This window comes from Condylostylus longicornis, unplaced genomic scaffold (assembly GCF_029603195.1).
Source record: "Condylostylus longicornis isolate FDR11 unplaced genomic scaffold, ASM2960319v2 ptg000049l, whole genome shotgun sequence".
NCBI lineage: Eukaryota > Metazoa > Arthropoda > Insecta > Diptera > Dolichopodidae > Condylostylus > Condylostylus longicornis.
In genome coordinates, this window is record NW_026578018.1 from 1,066,902 (window position 1) to 1,080,533 (window position 13,632).

A 13,632-nucleotide genomic window follows, 5' to 3' on the forward strand; every position below is an offset into this window, starting at 1 on the left:
ATTTTGCTCGCCGCTGTACGCATCAAGTACATCAAAAAGAGAGAGAGAGCGGCATAACTAAAATTAAATTTGAGTAATTTTTTGTTTTTTGTTTTTGAAAAGAGTAAAGAGTAAAGCTAATATAACGTAAGTAAAGAAAAATATTAATAATACAGAAAAATTATTCTTCTTCTACACACCATTCATACTATATAAATATATGATTATCTCTTTCTTTCAAATAATAAATTACTAATTAATCTATTTCGTTTTTTCTTATACATTAATAATATTTTTATTATTAATATTTTATTGTTCATACAAATTTTTCAATTAGAAGAGAAAGGAAAAGCATTAGTACATTTTATTCCTTTATACTACAATTCTTTCCAATATCTCATATAATTTCTCACCATCATTATTATCATTACTTTTTAATGATTATCATCATCATTCATAGTAATGTTAAAAAGAGGCAATTTTATGATTATTTTGTTGTTATATTATTTTACTTACTGGATTTTTAATAAGAAATTTTTTATTTATAGGGCGATATTAGTATACACGTTACATACACACATAACCCGTGTTATTAATGTGTAGGATATGATTTTGTTTTTATGTTCATTCTTTTTTTTATTGTTGTTATTTTTTCATTGCTTATTATTATGATTATTATTATTTATCTCAAATTCTCCAGTTAGCTAAATAAGATTTTTCGCATAGTCAGTCAGTTTGAATTCTGTCATTGCTTTAGACGTGGTGTTTAGTGAATTTGTTTTTTCTTTTTATTTTCACATATATTTTTTGATATCATTGTGTGTTGCGTACGTATAGAACAAAGTATTAGAGTGTAAATGTAAATATAATAAAAAAAAAAAAGGATAAAAAAAAAACAGATAGGATTAAAAGAGGAAAATTATTTTGTGTATGCGTTTCGTTGTTGTTTTTATTTTTCTAGATCTTTTACGTTGTGAATTTTCCTCTTTTTCTCTATTACAAACTTAAGAAAATCGAGTATATTTGTGAGAATTTGTAAGAAATACAAAAAAAAAATTTTTCATGAATATTGTTGTTTTATTATTAAATTTTTATTTGTTCTCTTTTACGAAAAGTGGAGAAGAAAAAAAATTTCAAAAAAATAATGAAAAAAACAAAATAAGAGAAAATAAAAAAAACAAAACAATTTTATATTATAAGAAAGGAATTTATCGTCCTGTTTTGCAACACATACATATATACATACATTTATTTGCAACAAATCAAAAGTTAATTTTAAGAAAAATAGAAAAAGCATATAAAAAAAAATAATAAAAACAAAATAATAGTCAATTTTCTGGAAAATATAATAAGAAAAACTTTATTTGCTTTTTAATTTTATTTTTTGTTGTTCTTTTGTGTGAACACACTATATGAACATGCATTTTATGAAATTTTAAAATTTAAAAATCTGTTCTAAATTTTATTCTCCACTCATTTTTGAATATATTGCTTAAATAAACGTGAGTTTAAAGAGTTTTTGCTGATATTATTATTAGATAAACAAGCAGGCACACATTGATCTAGAAATCATAAGAGATTTTATGGTAAACTCTGCAAAATAATAAAGCAATTGTATTTGTGAGTAATGATTCTTAAAACTCAGATTCTAATTCTTATATGAATAAAACTCAATAAATCAGAATAGAACACACAACAGACTAATAATAATATAAATAAGATCCTTTTGCGCAATTTACGATTTAATTGAAATGCATAATTTTATTTAAATATTTAATATATTTCTTATATATATACATGTATATTTACAAATTTATGTATACAAAATTTTATTAGTATATATATATGATGCGAAGCAAATTTAGTAGAATTAAAAAGAGAGTGTGAAATAAGCATTTTAAAAGAAAATTGGAAAAAATATAAAATAATAATTCAAAAAAAAAAGGAAAACAAAAAAAAATTATAACAACAGTAAAAAGAAGAGAAAGTTGAAAAATAAATAAAAAAAAACAACAAAAAGCAAAATGTTGGTGAGTGACTACAAAGTGAACAATTAGTGATATTTTGACAGAATTTTGAATAAAAAAAACAAAATAGGTACAATTCTGTATAATATGTAATGTGCATATACACTTATTATGTTATACACAAATTGCTAAAATGCCTAGTTATATTGTATTTTTTTTTTTGCATATAGACAAATGATATAATCAGACAGTTGATTTTTGATCTTCGAACTAATCGGACGTTAATTATGAAGATTTTAAATAATAATAATTTTTCAATTTTACAAAATAAAGAACAAATGCGGAAATTAATTATATACGCATTATTAAATTTTAATACAAAATATTAAAATAACATTTAATACTCACGAAACAAAAAAAAAATTAAACAAATTACAAAAAAAAAACGAAATTAATAAAAAAAAAATATTATATAAAAATAATTTTTTTTTTTTTAATAACTTGCCGTCGGCAAAATGCAAGCAACGAAAATGCGTACACCATTTGCAATACAAGAAATTCTTGGTTTAAGCGGTGGTAGTGGTGCTAGTAATAACAATATTAATAACAATAATAATAATACAATACTTAGTCGACCATCATCAAATAATTCACCATCGCCGGTATCATGTCATGCAGCAGCAGCTGCTGCTGCTGCTGTTGCATCAAATGCTGCCGCTGCTGCTGTTGCTGCTGCCGCATTAATTAATTCATCACAATCACCAACATCAGTATGTAGTGATGTTAATATTATTGGTACAACAATATCATCAAATTTAAATTCATCACGAGAATCATTAGGTTCAATATCACCAGATAATATTAAACAAAAACAAAATCAACAACGAAGTTCAAGCGTTACAAATGATAGCCATAATAATAATAATAATATTAATAATATAAATGAAAACGGTGCAATAATTAATAATAATAATAATAATAATAATAATCATAGTGAACATAAAAATGATAATATTAATGATACAGGTAGTGAAATTGATTGTGATGGTGATGGTAATGGTAGTATAGGAAGAGATTTAGATATAAATGGGCCTATAAATTTAAATAATAGTAATAATAATGGCAATAATAATTCAAATAATAGTCATAATAATAATAATAATAATAATAATAATAGTAATAATGGAACAATTACAAATCCATGCCAATTACCTGTATTTAATCCAGCTAATTTTTATGCAGCTGCTGGTTATACTGATCAAAATCATCCATTAAATGCAGCACATCATCATCATATGACATTAGCGGCAGCAGCATATTTAAGAGGTTTTTTACCACCCGGTTTTAATCCACATTCACATGAATTTCGTGGTCATTTTCAACAACATTTTAGTGGTCAATTTGGTATGTATTTTTACCTAAAAAAAAATATGTTGTGTTTATTTATTTAAATATAAGTATTTTTTAAGGTGTTATACATATATGTTTAAATAAATATTCAAATAAAATTTTATTTCAAAATAAGTTGATTCAAATGTTAAGGAAATTAAAATAAATTTGGGGAAGAAATTTTTTTAATAGTGATCGGTGTGTGTTACATTATAAGAGTGTAGATTGTCGAGAATAATTTAGATAATTTAAATTTGTAACATTTATAAAATCTTTCCCATTAAAATATGTATTTAATGCGATTTCAAATTATATTATTTTTAATTCATGAAGATTCTTTTACTCTTAATATAATTCAACGTATTCTTGTAATTTAAGAGCAAAAACAAATATTTTTATTCAAGTTTTTACTGTTTTTGTTTCTTTTAACTTTTCAATATGTTGCCCATTAACGTTGTTTGTATTTAAATATGTGAAAACAAAACAACAAATATTTATTTTTCCTACATACTTTTTAAGACAAAAATGTACTTTGCTCTTTAAAGGGGCTAATTAACATTATAACTTTACATTAAGAAAGGATAAACATCTGCTTTTGCTTTCTATTTTTTCTTTTTCTCAAAAATTTTTTATGTTATTTATTGGTCCTTGCTTATTACACACATTGCTATTTAAAAATATTATAAGACCCACATACGCTTATAGAATAATATTTTTTTTTTGTTCACAAGTAAATCTCCAAAGGATTCCTTTTTTTTGTTTTTGAATATTTTGCATTTTCTAAGTGAATGCAAAATATTAAAATAAAGGATGTACGAGTAGTTATGAAAAATATTAATATAAAAAGAAAATCTTAAATAATAATTTATTAAATAAAAGAAAGGATGATATTTATGAGTGAAGAAGCAGTAAATAAAACTATATATTTAAAAAACATTCGAAAAATTTTATATAAGCCTAATTAGTTAATATAAAATATCAAAGTAAAAATAACAAGTGTATACAAACTATGTTAATACGTTCTAAAATTTTCAAAATAAGTACAATATTTAATATAATTCGTTAGACTTTTGATACTTGAAATAAATTTTACAAATGCTGTAGTGGCAAATCCTCACAAAAACAAAGTGTAAATGGTCCTTATTTCTTGTTACATGAGATAGTTAATTATGATATACAATCTTGGTAAAGCATATAAGGTGAATAGATATACAATATTGGCATTGATACTATATGTTCTTCTTATTAAGAATATATTAGACAGGTTAATGAATTTTATAAATTAAATAAATTATAAATGTTTTATTTATGAAGAAAATTCTTCAAATATGAAAATAAATAAATGAAAAGCATAAAATTAAAATAGTAATTTATACCAAGCAATATATGTGAACCTATAATTAACCTCTTAAAAGGTGTAATGAAGGTAATTAAATTCACTGAAACACAAAATTTTCTGTTCTACCAAAAATATAATAATTTTATTAATGCAATACAGTGCAAAGATGATACTAGGTCCAATACAAGGTCTATTAGCCTTATGAATTATAAAATAGTTAATTTTCACTCCTATTTATTACATTTAGTTAAATTTTAATCTTATAGACCTTTATAAACAACTTGTATTTTAACTTTAAATACGCAGTCAAGCCAATATTTTGGTTATTATGAGTAATTATTTTCTAATACTTACTACAATGAATTCAATTCCTTATTTAAAAAAAATATTCTATTATTCACAGAAGTTAAAATTATTAACAATTTGCAAAATAATGTTCAAAACCTAAAGTACATTTACATTTTATATTTATATATTACAATTTGCACGATTTAAATACACGTTTCTCAACCGGGCCTCAGCGCCTTTCTGACTTCAACTGTAATTTATAATTTAACAGGATATATATAAGCAATAGAAAATTCATTGTCTGCGTTCTGTTAAATTGTGCAGAAATTAGAATATTAAATAAAAGAGTTTTTAACACTGAACTTATGTAAAAATCTATTTCATTTTTGAAAATATTAAACTTTGTTTTATATTTATATGCATAATATGAAATTCCGTCCATTATACTTTTTCTCTATTTGTTATGCGTGCTCTATACTATATAGAACTGAAATTGAAAGAACATATTATATTTAACTTTTGCAGCAATTTCAAAAACCCCCTTCATTGAAGCTCATTAATTTAATTTATTTGTTATATAACACTTTTAAAATCAATTAATTTTCTAATATTTGATTTTCGAAACAATTGAAATCATGTTAAAAACATTTGACTTTTCCGTGTAATTTAATTACCTAATATTAATATTCATTTTATTTCTAAATTTAATAAATTATTTTTTTGCAAACTGCACCTTGTTTCTGCAATTTAATTTCTTTGATAAGATATAACAATCCTAGAATACAACTGTATTATGTAAATATACCAAGTAAATATAATTTCTTAATTATATATATATATATATATATGTAATATATATTTTATATATATACATAGAATATTTACAATTGAAAAACAAAGTAGTACAAGACTATCTAGAAACAAAAATATTCATTATTCATTTTTCCTTACTTATTTTTTATCCTAATATCACATCATATACCCATAACATATGTGATATATATTCTTTATTTTTATTTAAATATATATTTGTACATATATATGTATATACATACATAGGTGTTCATATTTGTAGATTCTTTATACACAAGTGTCTATCTAATTTCTTTTTTGTTTTTTTTTTTTGTTTTCTTATTTTGCTGGCATTTCTTTTGTTCTAAGGGTGTTAAACGTTGCACCACTCACTATTCAACTTTGCAGCTAATTAGAGACTACTTTTACTTGCATTTTATTCATTAGCATCCCCGATCTTGTCATCTTTTTATTATATATTCTCTTTTTTCTTGTTTTCTTACACTTTTAATATTTTTATAAGCATTATTTACATTATATATTATATAGATAGATGACATGTTATACAGTTAATATGTAATTTAACTACAATACAAAACTGTATGTGCATAATGGTGATGATGTTATGTGTACTCTAGTGTACCCATATATGGCACTTTTGTTTTCTTTTAGTAGCTTAAAATATCTTTTGTGAAAAAAAAAACAAAATGTGCATGTAAATATGCAATCATATGAGAATGACACTGCTGCATACCTATGTACTTATATTTTGTATATATATATTTAACCATTATATTTCAGTTCATAATACAATCAAAGGCAAAATATATGTTAAAGTGTTTTTCTTTTTTAATTTTTTTTTTTTTGTATATTTTTTCTTTTCTTATTCAAAGTTGAATGAAATAAAGCTTTTATTAGCATAATGAATATTTTTATAAGGATTTACAGGATGTTTTAACCATTAAAAAATAATGAAAATATTTGGAGGATACTTTTAGAGTTAACAAATCTGAAGAGGAGGGTCTTGCAATTAAAGAATATTCGTCTGAATTTGAAAACTGAATGTACCGGAAATAGAAAGTGTTTAGGATTTTTCAATACTCTTCATAAATAGACATAGAATTTAGAATAATTAAAATTGCCGAAAAATTCAAGATTTCAAAAAACAAAAATATTTCCAGATACATTGCTTTTGCTCTGACCTAGTGCTAATACACAAAAATTTTAGAAATTCCATGAGTTAATAGCCATTGAAATGCTTCGAAATTCTACTCTTATAATCCACCAATTATGTTGTAATTATAAAGCTTATTGACCCTGTATTAAATACTTTATAACGAAATATTTACAATTCGGTTTTCATGTAAAATAACTACATACATATAATATGTATATACTTATAGAATGTGCATCATATATTAAGATAGGCATCACTTCATAATATAATAGTTAATTCTATGATTCGGATGATGTACTTCATAATCATATATTCAGTCTTAAGAAATAATATACATATAGGTATATATATATATAAATAATAGAAAAAAAAAGGAGAAACAAAAATATAAGGTGTTAAAATAAGAATAAGTTCGGGTATAATATATAGAATAATACTCTTGGGGCATTTTAAAGCTTATTAAAGGAGTATTGTTTAGTATATACCAAATACACATACATATATGTATATATATATATATAGTAAGGAAACAATGATTATTAAAACGAGCACAAGAAAGGACACAAGAAGCATTTTTCTTATATACGTTATCCTTTTGTTATTTGTTTTTGTTAATATTCTTATAAATTTTTTATATTTTAATTTTTTTTTTTGTTCCTCTTTTTTTTTTCTTTGAAAGTTGAGTTTTTAGAATATTTATTGAATAGAATGAATGAATAATTATATTTTTTATTGTACATATTATATGAAAATTATTTTAGTGAGTGATTGAGTAAGTGAGTGAATAATTTTTAAGGTAGAATGAAAACAAAAATTAAAACTTAATTTGATCCACTTGACTTTAACAAATAAAAAATTAAAATAGTTAAAAAAATACAGCTATAAATTAGCAAATTATATTTAAATTTAGAATTTAAGGGAATTTAAAAAAAGTTGCAATATAAGACATAAGAAGAAGACATGATAATATAAGAAGATTTTGGAACAAAATTTTTTTTTGCAATCCAATCCACCCCGTAGTTCTGGACCAATGGTGCAGTAATTATGGCACCGGTCCTATAACCGAAGGGCCTTGGATGTTCAGATCACTACAATAATTATACTTAATATTATATACAGCTTTATATACAATATTATAAAAAATAAAATATTCAATTGCCCATGTATCCAATAAGTTTTAGTATTAAAAAAAAAGCTACGGCAGGCTGGTCACTGCCCTATTTAACTCAATGTAAAAACCTGTAAAACTGACGCTTAACTCTGTCAAGTGAAAAATTTCCTAATACTCCCAAGTGGAGTAGAAAAAACAAAAATTTCCATTCCGTACACTTTGATTTACACTTCTCACAAATATTTGCACTGCGACCCTCTATAAAAATTAGCTTTTTCCATTTCCGATAATATTTTGTTAATAAGGAAGCGAATTCTAGTATAGTTTCTTAATTTAAAATAAATTTCCTGTTAATTTATTTTTAAAAATATTAAGAATTTTTTGGTTTTTGAAATAAAAGAATAAATACCCAAAAGAATTATACCTAAAATATGACCATTAAATTAATGTAAGTCGAACTCACTAAAATTAATTCAAAATTTTTCACTATAATTCAAAATTTTCGAGGCTTTGTACATATAGACCAGTTTAATTGACTATAGGAAAGATTTTTAATGTTTTTTTTTATTTTTTTTTTTATTGTAAAGTTTAAGAATATCCTGTTGATCAAATTATATTATAAGCCTATATATTTTAAGAAAATTTTCACTATTTTAAGAACAATGTATATAATAAAAAATAAATATATTTATTTCTATACACAAAATTCACCACCTTATATTATTTACAATAGATTAAATTTCCCAAAGTAAAATTTACCTTTTTTAACTAAATATTTAAATTTTGTTAAAGCCTCATTATATTTTAAATAAATTAAAATTCTTACAAAAATTCTATTATTATCACAATTATTTCAGAAAAAAAAAAAACATTTTATTCAAGTGTAATTTAATATTTTATAGTTAATAAGATCCTTTTTTTAATTATATAATTACTAATACAAATTTCTATCAAAACAAAACCACCTACCAAACATTCCCACAAATACACAAGGTAATCTACCTTAAATCTGTTAAAAAATTTATGCATAATTTATTTGTATGAAATGCATTCTTTGTATATATATATATATATATATATATATATATATATATATTGCATCCATATACAAGAGGACATCATTATTATATGAAATAAAAAATTTTATATATTTTTTTTTTTTGTTCAAATTTAATATTGTATTTGTAATATGAAACTTTTTGATTAACAATTACTTAAATCAATTTTCATTTTTCTTATTATGATTTTGTAATTATTATTTTTTTTTTTCTGTAATTGATATGATTATCCTTGGATCTATTTCACATATACCTATATATATAAATAATAAAATATCCTTTTTAATGTAGGTACATATAACAACAATTTTCCTATTGCATTTTATCAACAATAGGTGTGTGTAATGTGAATGTTCTTTAAGAGAAATGTAATACAAAAGGCCCCCAAATTTCATTTACTCAATACTATTCAAATATGTTAAAGTATTTATAGGGTATTATTTGCTGTTTATATGTATATTTATATTTTTGTGTTTATTATTTAAAAGCTATTATTTACACTTAATGTAAAGAATCCCCCTTCTTTTTTTTGGTTCTTTGTCTAATTGACCAATTATATCAATAATCAATTCTTATTTTATACCTAATAAATTTTCAAAAATTATATATATATATATATGTATATTGAATACATTTGTAAATACACATATATAATTGAATCAATATATTATAGCTATCAACATTAATACAAATGACTATTAAATTTCAAGGAGCAATAGTATATTATTGAAAAAAAAATAAATACGTATATAATTGAAAATTAAATAAATCATTGTGGTTTAATTATAACACGATATAACGTACATAATATTAATATAAAGCGGGAAAATTGGTATACATAGCAAGTCAGCAAATTTCTACAAATGTCCCAATTAAATTGGGTACCAGAATATTACCTAACCTACATGACAGCCCTGGCCATTTGAATCACAGAACTTTTCTAAACAGTTAACCACACAAGTTCCCAAAATTTACACCACTATCGCAAAGAAACAGTCAACAGCCGTAGTAGATGCATTCACTCTCAGGATCCCTGTCATCGGCATGTTTTAGCAACAATGAGATATATTAAAATACTCAAATTTCTTTTATTAAAGTCTCGCAAGCGTTAAACAATGCGCATAAAATTGTCCTATATTAATGAATTGATAAAATTCTCGTCATTGCACATAACTTTTTTCACACATCTATTGTTGTATTATTTAAAACGATACAAACTGAATCGGAATACCCCAAACTATTTAAATATGGAACAATAAAAATACCATAACATCGTAAGTGTTGAAACAAATTTTTTTTTAAATAAAATAAAATAAAAAAAATCCTTAACAATTTTAATAGAGCAAATAGAGAAAATCTTCTTACATTTATATAATATATGTACAATGAAATTGCAAATCGCGGTACGCCTTTCACCCCTTCCAAAGCAAAAAAAAAAAAAATATCAACCAAATAATATAAACATAATAAAAGTATAACAATAAAAACAATATAAAAATATAAATATAACATGATGCATTAATAAGCTCAACGTGACAAAAATTAATCCTTGAAGAACAGTAAAGTACACTTATCTTTATATTAGATATCTCTTCATATGCATATATGTGTGTATGTATATAACCAGATATAATTCCCTAACAACCCCATGCATCGACCCGTTTTCAAATCTTTTCAAAGCTTTTCTTTGAACTTGTAAAAACAATAAAAAAAATCATTGTACTATACAGTAGATGTACACAATATCATTGTAAATATTATAAAAACATTTAGAAAAACAAAAAAGAAAAAATAGACTTAAATGCAATGTGTATAGTATTAAGGGAATTGTGAAACTTTTAAAGAGTATTCTTTTAGTTTATTTTTATTAATATTTATAGTTTTTTTTTCTATTTTTACTATTATTTTACAAGTAAAACTTATACAATTTTCTCACATTTTAATTTTTAGTACACCATACATTTGTATGTTTTCATGAGTTTTCATGAGAGCTTAACCACATACATACTATAAAATCATAAACAGGGTGATTATTATTTAACACATTATGAGCGGGTCGGATACTAGTACCCGCTTATGTGGATTGTCAATTATAATCCTATTATAGGCAATATGGATGTAGAAACTTATTCTAGACATTTTTTTATTCTTATATTTTTTTCAAAACTTGTTATTTTTTGAGTAATAGGGCCCTCAAAGTTTTTATGTATCCGTATGTATACATTGTATATTCGCCCGCTACGCAACATTGTTGCCTGTGCTAGGCCAACCGCTCATAATGTGTTAATTATCTAAATTTAAAATTATTAATTATCATAAAGTAATAATAAAATTCCAAATTAATTTTCTTTAATTTATTGTTATTGTCATTCCAAAAAATCATTTAAAATGCTATTAAAAGAAGTCACTAATACAAATGAGGTAATTACTCAGTAAGTTACTTAGTAATAACAAAACAAATTTTTTCTTGGTTTAATAAAAGTTTTGTAGAATACTCGAATATATTAAAGGGAATGATCTAGACTATTTGGAAATTTTATTGAATACTCAATATAAATTAAAATCTATAAAATAAGCTGGAAATTGTAGTTGTGTTTATTCAAAAAATGAGTTATTGGCTTTGTAAAATTCTAAGTACCGAATCACTCGCAATATGGTTATTAAATTTATTCTCGAAAATTGTTTTTACTCTTTTATAAAGTAATTTTTGTTAAACAAATATAATTTTATTGTGAATTTAACCTATATACAGTTTAGAAAACATTTATTCTAATTTATTAATCTTATTGATTTATTGACCGTACAATTTTTTACTCATCGAACTTTGTTAACTGAAAACCAATACACGAAAGTGTTTAAATCCCAGGAAAATCATTATGGTGTAATATTTAACATTAAATTTTCTACGGTGTAATTTTGCATGAATTATTAAAACCTTAGGTATTCTTCTTTTAAAGAAGAAACTATAGGTTAATCAAAAAGTAAACGCCCCAAAGATGTTACAACAGTGTTACTAGTAACATACCGAAAACATAATGACGAAATCAGGTGAGGTAAGTAACAAATGTACTTTCTCAACTTTAACTCAATATTGCGTTAGTGTTGAGTAAACATTCGCAACACGAGAACTCATTTTGCTTTTTTTATTTCTCACGAGGATTAATTTGCTGGTAAGCAATAACTAAAACGGTACTGGATAACTAAACACGCTGTATGTACACAAATATAAAATAAAAATTACTACAGAAGGATAAATTTGCATATACATACATCGGGATGTAAAATATGAATAAAAACAAAACACTTTATTTTATCACGTCATACCAGTTAGTTTTTCATTACAACAACTATGATAAACAAAATCATATGGTGCATGTCATCTTTTAACACATAAGGAATATACACAGAATTTATACGATATGTAAGCATGTGCAAGTATTCATAATCTCAAATTTTTGAATCTTTTACTTATGCATATATATATATGTACATAATATGTTTGTATATGCACATACAATTTCTTTAAAATTACTTCTCGAAACTACTCACATGTTTATTTACTTTACAGTATTTATATATTTATATAAAATTATATGCATCTATACATGAATTAAAAGAGTTTGTAATTTAACATAAAATTTAGTCCTTTTAATGTATGTATGTATATTTATGAAAATTACTTATGTACGCATTTTTACGCCTATCCTATATTCCTTTTTGTTTTTTCATGTTCTTTCCAACAAGTTAACAGTGACATATTGAATTTTTATGTTATGTGCTACTTTTATTTTTATTTTTAATTTTTTGTTTCTAATTTATTTAGAGAAGTGCCTCTTTAAGATTTTTGTGCTAATTTAAGTAGAAAAATGAAATGATATACAGGGTGAAACTGTAACATAGTATAATATCTCGGGGGCAAAAAAAAATGGAATATTTTTATGAAAAAAAATCATTCGTGGGCGAGAAGGAGAGGGTCCGTTTTAGTTTCGACAAAAAAAACTGTATCGACTTAAATGGTCATTACTTCCATAATTATTAATCGATTTAAAAAATACAATAATATGCAATGGAGTACTGAAACGTAGATCTTTATTTTAAAAAGAAAACAATTTGTCATTTGAGGCATTATTTAAAAAGTAATTGAAGAAAAGTCGAAAAAAAGAAAAAAAATGTCAAATTTTTCACAGTGACCAATTACTAAAAAATTTACCCTATTCAATTTATTTTTTTCATATCACGTCTTAAAATTTTTTTTTGTCCAAAGCCCCGTTTTCTAGGAAAAATCATTATTAAAGGTTACACCCGAGAGATTATGCCACGTAACAAGTTCACCCTGTATGCATCATATACATGTATGTATGTATATGTCATAATATGTTTTATGTCATATATTTAGTACAGTTATTACTAATAATAAATCTACATCAAAATTTCTGTTTGCTTAAGCCATTGTTAACTGGGACTAAAAAATTTAATTACAACATTTTTTTAAATGTTAAAAAAAATCAGTTTTGTACTGGAAATTTTTAAAT

At 23.4% G+C, this 13,632-nt stretch overlaps 1 protein-coding gene across 1 annotated transcript in view; it reads left to right on the plus strand.

Annotated features, from left to right (window-relative positions):
• The first annotated feature begins 2,391 nt into the window (after positions 1-2,391).
• LOC129611386 (homeobox protein 2) overlaps positions 2,392-13,632 on the plus strand; it is a 43,674-nt gene continuing 32,433 nt past the window's right edge. The window contains exon 1 of the mRNA XM_055524522.1: positions 2,392-3,350. Within this exon, the coding sequence (XP_055380497.1) occupies positions 2,462-3,350 (889 nt within the window). The 5' untranslated portion in view covers positions 2,392-2,461. The remainder of the gene's footprint in view (positions 3,351-13,632) is intronic.